Source organism: Molothrus ater, chromosome 6, assembly GCF_012460135.2.
Source record: "Molothrus ater isolate BHLD 08-10-18 breed brown headed cowbird chromosome 6, BPBGC_Mater_1.1, whole genome shotgun sequence".
Taxonomy (NCBI): domain Eukaryota; kingdom Metazoa; phylum Chordata; class Aves; order Passeriformes; family Icteridae; genus Molothrus; species Molothrus ater.
Window position 1 is genome coordinate 50591315 of NC_050483.2, and position 6076 is coordinate 50597390.

At 38.8% G+C, this 6076-nt stretch overlaps 1 protein-coding gene across 6 annotated transcripts in view; it reads left to right on the forward strand.

Moving 5' to 3' along the window:
* The window catches only part of EML1 (EMAP like 1), a 122056-nt gene extending 116228 nt beyond the window's left edge, over positions 1–5828 (forward strand). For all 6 annotated transcript variants that reach the window (XM_036383455.2, XM_036383453.2, XM_036383454.2 and 3 more), the window contains 2 exons: positions 3862–3992; positions 4277–5828. In XM_036383455.2, the coding sequence (XP_036239348.1) occupies positions 3862–3992; positions 4277–4402 (257 nt within the window). In that variant the 3' untranslated portion in view covers positions 4403–5828. The remainder of the gene's footprint in view (positions 1–3861; positions 3993–4276) is intronic.
* The last annotated feature ends 248 nt before the right edge of the window (positions 5829–6076 follow it).

Sequence of the window (6076 nt, forward strand, 5' to 3'; positions counted from 1 at the left end):
TTTTAAAAATATTTCTTTAATAACAGACTTACTACAGTTTAATGACAAACCCAGTTAGTGCCTGCTGCTTTCAGTAGGGAAGGAGTAGTTTAGAAAGTTGAAATAAGTCAGGTATTTTCAAAGTATTTGAGTGTGATGAGCCTTGTTGTATCTGTAAAAACAACTGGTTAGTGTCAGTTTGAGACTATTAGTACTTATTTTCAACACCTCACAGAGAACAGGCAAAGTACTGAACAACTGGAGAATGAAAGCAATATCTGCACAATCATATATATGCCTTCAGAGCCCATATGGAGAGGCTAAAGTGCAAAGTGAGTGGCTAGAATAACAAATTGAAGAAGCACATAGATTATGAGCTGGAAACCAGTCCATTTTTATTCTAAGTCAATCAGTACTTTAGGGCCTCAGAGCAGCCAGTTGGAACAGTCTTCACATGCTTGCTGGGCTGGCCTCAGAAGCAGCACACAGAAGCAGCAATGGACACAGAAGCAGCAATCACAGCATCCAGGATGTGTGGCTTCTAGTATATTAATTTTTCAGTAGCTGTGGCTGACTGAAGGCAGGGATATTTTCTCTCTCTGGTAGAACATAAAAATCCCAAACTATGCATAGCACCCACAGCTCAGCATAACCAATGCAGGGGGAAAAGGGAACTCTGGTCTCTTGAACACCTGTCTTTGAGCATGGGAACAGATTAGTCAGCCTGCTAGTGTTTAGAGATGATTTAACTGAAAGTCAATAGCATGTAAAGAAGTGTGCTTGAGGGGGGATGTTTTAGTGATACAAACACATAAATGTGAAGGAGCAAAGACTTGAAAACACTTACTGATCTAGAAGCTCTTTCAAGAGCCGTGTGCTGCTGGATACACAAGTAAGGTATCAGTTCATAGCACATGCCCAGTTTTGAAAAAAATTGTATTTGAGGTGAAGGACAGAAACAGAAGAAATCTAAGATACTGTACAAAGCCTGACAACATTGCAAGCAAAGCAGAACTCAGACTGGTTGGGTTCAAAACTGACTAGAACATTGGAAATGGATTACTATGTTTGAATATCTTCATTAACAGCATGCATCATAAATCAGCATGTAAAGTTTGTAGGTGGTGTAAAGCTGCAGGATTAGCAAGTTATCATGAGAAACAGAGGAGTGGTATGAAAAAAGGAAGGAATTCAATAGAGTCAAAGAGGAGGCTCCCCACTAGAATGGCAGAACCCAGTTGTACAAATGCAGAACAGCTGAGACAAGATCTGCACAGAAAGATCAGATTACTTTTGCATACAAACTGAACATGAGTCAACAGCATTATGCTGTTGTAGGAAGGGCAGATACATTAGTGAGATGTGTAATGAAAAGGTTGCCATGCAAAATGTGAAGCAATCATCCATTTATCAGTATTGGCTTCAGATAGAATGGCTGCTTCTGGGTTTTTCACATTGGACCAAGAGATAATGTGCTGACTAGCAAGAATAATTAATTATCCATCTAAATATTGTTCTGGGAGAAGAGATGTAATGAATGAATTTTAGAGAAGAGGAGGAAAAAATAGCATGGCATCAGTCTTCAAATGATAGAAATGAAATGGTCTCTTTTACAGGCCTGCAGAGGATGGGAAAAAATAAGGACTACTTTTTCAGCAAGGGGGATTCACTTTGCATATTCATAAAACCTGAATGAGGCACTGGGGTAAATTTTGAAAGAACCAAGAGATTCAAAGAAAAATCCTGCTATTATCCTTTCCCCATTTCAAAATTGCAGTCTTGTTTCTTTAACCATTTCCTTCAGGGGTTATTTATCCTTCAGGGATATATATATATATATATATATATATATATATATTATATTATATTCAGGGATATATATATTAAATATTCAGCTTGTCATAGTGACCTCTTGGGAAGACTCCTGCCTCTTTTCAGCTAGCATTTGATATTCATATAGCCTCCTTCTTGTCAAAGCAGATATTGGAAAAATTTCTGTTTCTCTTTTTTCTGCATATTCATAATTCCAGGAATAGCAATTATTATTTTTCTTTGCAGCTTCCATTTATTTGGGCCTCTTTTACTATCCCTGATCTAGCAATGTGGTGTTTCCACACATATCAGGGAAATTAAGAGCAGTCTACAAATCAGACCTTGCATTTGATTTACAGCAATTTGTAATTCCTTATGAAGACATGGAATGACCTGGTAGTGAATTGCTGTGCAGTGATACAAAGGCTGTATTTGGGAAGAATCCCAGTGACTGAAGGATAGCTGTTCCCACAGTGCATGGCAAGAGCCCACTGTGGGGTTTTGAAGTGTCCCAAAGAAGGAGGAACTGGACTGTGCTTTGGGAGTTCTTAGGGGAGTAGGAACTCTCTCACCCTGAGCTGCAGCAGCAGAGGAGGAGCGTGCCCTCGAGTGGGCAGGGCTGCAGGGACACACTGCAGGGGACAGGTGACACAGGACACACTGCAGAGGGCAGGTGACACAGGACACACTGCAGGGGACAGGTGACACAGGACACACTGCAGAGGGCAGGTGGCACAGGACACACTGCAGAGGACAGGTGACACAGGGGCACACTGCAGAGAACAGGTGACACAGGGACATGCTGCAGGGGACAGGTGACACAGGGACACACTACAGGGGACAGGTGACACAGGACACACTGCAGGGGACAGGTGACACAGGACACACTGCACAGGACAGGTGACAGAGGGCACACTTCAGGGGACAGGTGACACACAAGTCGCACTGCAGGGGACAGGTGACACAGGGACACACTGCAGGGGACAGGTGACACAGGACACACTGCAGGGGACAGGTGACACAGGGACACACTGCAGAGGGCAGGTGACACAGGGACACACTGCAGGGGACAGGTGACACAGGACACACTGCAGGGGACAGGTGACACAGGGACACACTGCAGAGGGCAGGTGACACAGGGACAGGCACTGAAAGTCACAGAGCCAAGACAGGGCAGGGGTTTTGCCAAGTCATGATGGCAGAACAGGCAGTATAACTGAAGATGACAGTGGTCTCTGAAAGCTTGCTGCCCTTTATGTTGAGTAGGGATTAGATCAAATCTAAAGTAGAAAATCATAACCAGAAAAAGCCTGCAGTACTGCATACAAAATCCTGAAATTTCAATAACTGGGTGGATTTTAGTAAAATTGCAATTTATTACAGGCAAGTATTCAAAGGCTTTGAAGATGTGGTACAGATTTGGTCTCTGCACTGTTGACCTTACAGTTTGATTTTAGGACACTACTTCATGCATGAACAGCAAAGAGTACAGTCTGTGGGGAAGGAAGAGAAGCACTTACAGTAGAACAAAAGCATTCAAAAACCTTATAGTAGGTTCAGTTCCTTTTCAAGAGATCTATTAATTAATAAATAATAATTTAAACTACAGAATGTCTTTTTTCATAGACTTTAGACTTTAGTAATATGAAGAGATTACTTTTGGATCATATTCTAGTTTAAAAAACATACCCATGTAATATGAAAAAAGTGTGTTAACTCATACATAAGGAGAAGGGAAAATAAAAGCAGTAACTGTTACTTTTCCACATAACCATATGAAAATTCTTTCAGGCTCAGACACGTGACTGTAATTCAGTAGAATGTATCTTCTCAGAGTACAAAGCACTTTGCTGACTAGAGGGAATAAAGTGGTTTTTTATATGTTTGATTACCTCTTAGGATTTGGACTTTAGGTGGTATGGAAGTACACATTCTGACTCAGATGCAGTTATTTTTATATGTTTTTCTTTTCCTTAAACAAGTAATCCTTTATTAATATTTTAACAGAAACTTAGGCTGTCACTTTTATTTCCTCTATAAAAGCCTTTAATTAGTCCCTCTGTGTTTCAGGTGTGTGGCCTGAAGGTTCAGATGGCACAGATATCAACGCTGTCTGTCGATCCCACGGGAGAAAACTGCTATCAACAGGAGATGACTTTGGCAAAGTACATCTCTTCTCCTATCCATGCTCACAGTTTAGGGTAAGGTATTTCCCAAAAATTTATTCTTGTAGTTTGCACAAATGCATTAATTGTTGTTTTCCTTTGAACAAAAAAAAACCCATCCCCAAAACGCATTAGAACAGGAAGAATGGGAGTGTTTATATATCGAAGGGATTTATTTAAAGTTGATTGAGACAACAATAAAATTTAAAAGTTAATTTAATACTAAAATACTTCAAGAGAATGACGTGATGCCTTGGTTTGATTGTTGCATGAATGTTCTAATGAGATGCTTTTATTCTCACTAATATGGTGTTTTCTAGGCTCCAAGCCATGTGTACGGTGGACATAGTAGTCATGTAACTAATGTAGATTTTCTCTGTGAAGACACCCACCTCATCTCCACAGGAGGAAAGGACACAAGTATTATGCAGTGGCGAGTCATTTAAAGGAAACAGCAGCATGAACATACACAGTTGAGTCGACCATGCACAGAACTTATGTATAAACTGTATATTTAAAACTTAACAGTATGTTTGCAGTTTAGCCTGGTCACTGTGATTTTTGTTAAAAAAATTCTTACAAACCTCAGGAAAATTAAGCCCTGTGCTGGTTACCTTACTCAGTCTAGTATTTTTTTTTTTCATTGTGTCACACCTTAAGATTGATCGTTCTCTGTTGTACAATATACAATGCAGTACAAGTTTAATATAAGAAATGTGGCTTGACAGTTTGCAATACAGTGGTATCAGCAGAATGTGACTATCTTAAATGTTTTCTATAAACACTGCTAAACTGGTCACAAAAATGCCTTTCAAAGACTGTATATATGTGCTTATTCGTTTCACTATCTACACTTTGTACTATATATCTACTTATATAGAAAAATCTATGACAATGTCAAGGTACTGAACTGTTTCTGCTGGAGGCTGATGAATAGATACATAAAGTATAAACTGCAATTTAAGATGCAAAAATTAGTGTTCTAGACCTGAAAATGTGAATGCTGGTAAATTTGCATTCTCTTGGTAACAGCACACTGTGGGTGTCACCAATGAGGAGTTGTGTTCCTTTTCCAATGAATCAGCAGGCTTTGTCCCAGTTTGACCTGAATTTTTCAGCAGGGCTTACAGATGTCTGTGTGGTTCAGGTAGTCCATATGAGTTTAAATTAAAAATCTTTTTACTTGTATATGAAAAATTTCTTTTTGAAAACAAACCAATAAAGCTCGGCCACATCCCCACTATTGGCTCATATATTTAACTAATATGTATATTAATCAGCATGATGCTATATTGTACATGTATAAGATTTTAGCAGTTCATAACAAATGGTAAGGCCATCTAGCTTTACTTTTTTATGCTTATGGATACTGTATATTTGTATTTTAAGACCAAGTAGACCAAGTCTAAAGATATCTTTTTAAGTGTACCATAAACCTGCAGAGGGTAAAGGAAGACTTGGAAGCCTACATGAAATATTAATGTGTAACTTCTGGCCCCTGTGTTTTGTGCATGGATGGGTATTTATAGTATGAAATAAGATTGTGTTTTGCAATGAAGTAACAGTGGAGGTGGTATAAAATGGTTAAGAAGGCCTTATCAATGTTGATTGTGACACAGATTGAAATGTATTGTTTACTATGAGGAATGTATCTGAAGAATTTTAAAAGAAGAGTTCTAAGTGGACTCGAAAAAAGTAATATTAAAATTTTGCTTGTAACGGACAGTAAATGTTAATTCTCTGAACTCTAAAGCACTGGTTGTTTAGAGTGATTTAAATGAAATTGAACCAATAAATTTTGAAACTTTTTTATTACATCTCCAACCTCCTACACTGAAAGTGCAGGACACCAATAAACATGTATTAAAGTGACTTCTCAATGCATTCTTCTTGTTTAGTAAGGTGTCTTTGTTTAAGCACTGATAAAGAGACAGGCTTTTAGTTAACAACATACATTTGTGATTTCTCAATTAGAGATGCATTTGAAAATATTTGGCAGTAAAATCTAGATTTTGGGGTACATAATTTTATGTGTGCCCATGACCCTGGGGACATGGTGACAATCTATACCTGGAGAGTGAAACTCCAGCTTTGCAGCAGGAAGGATACCCCACATGCTC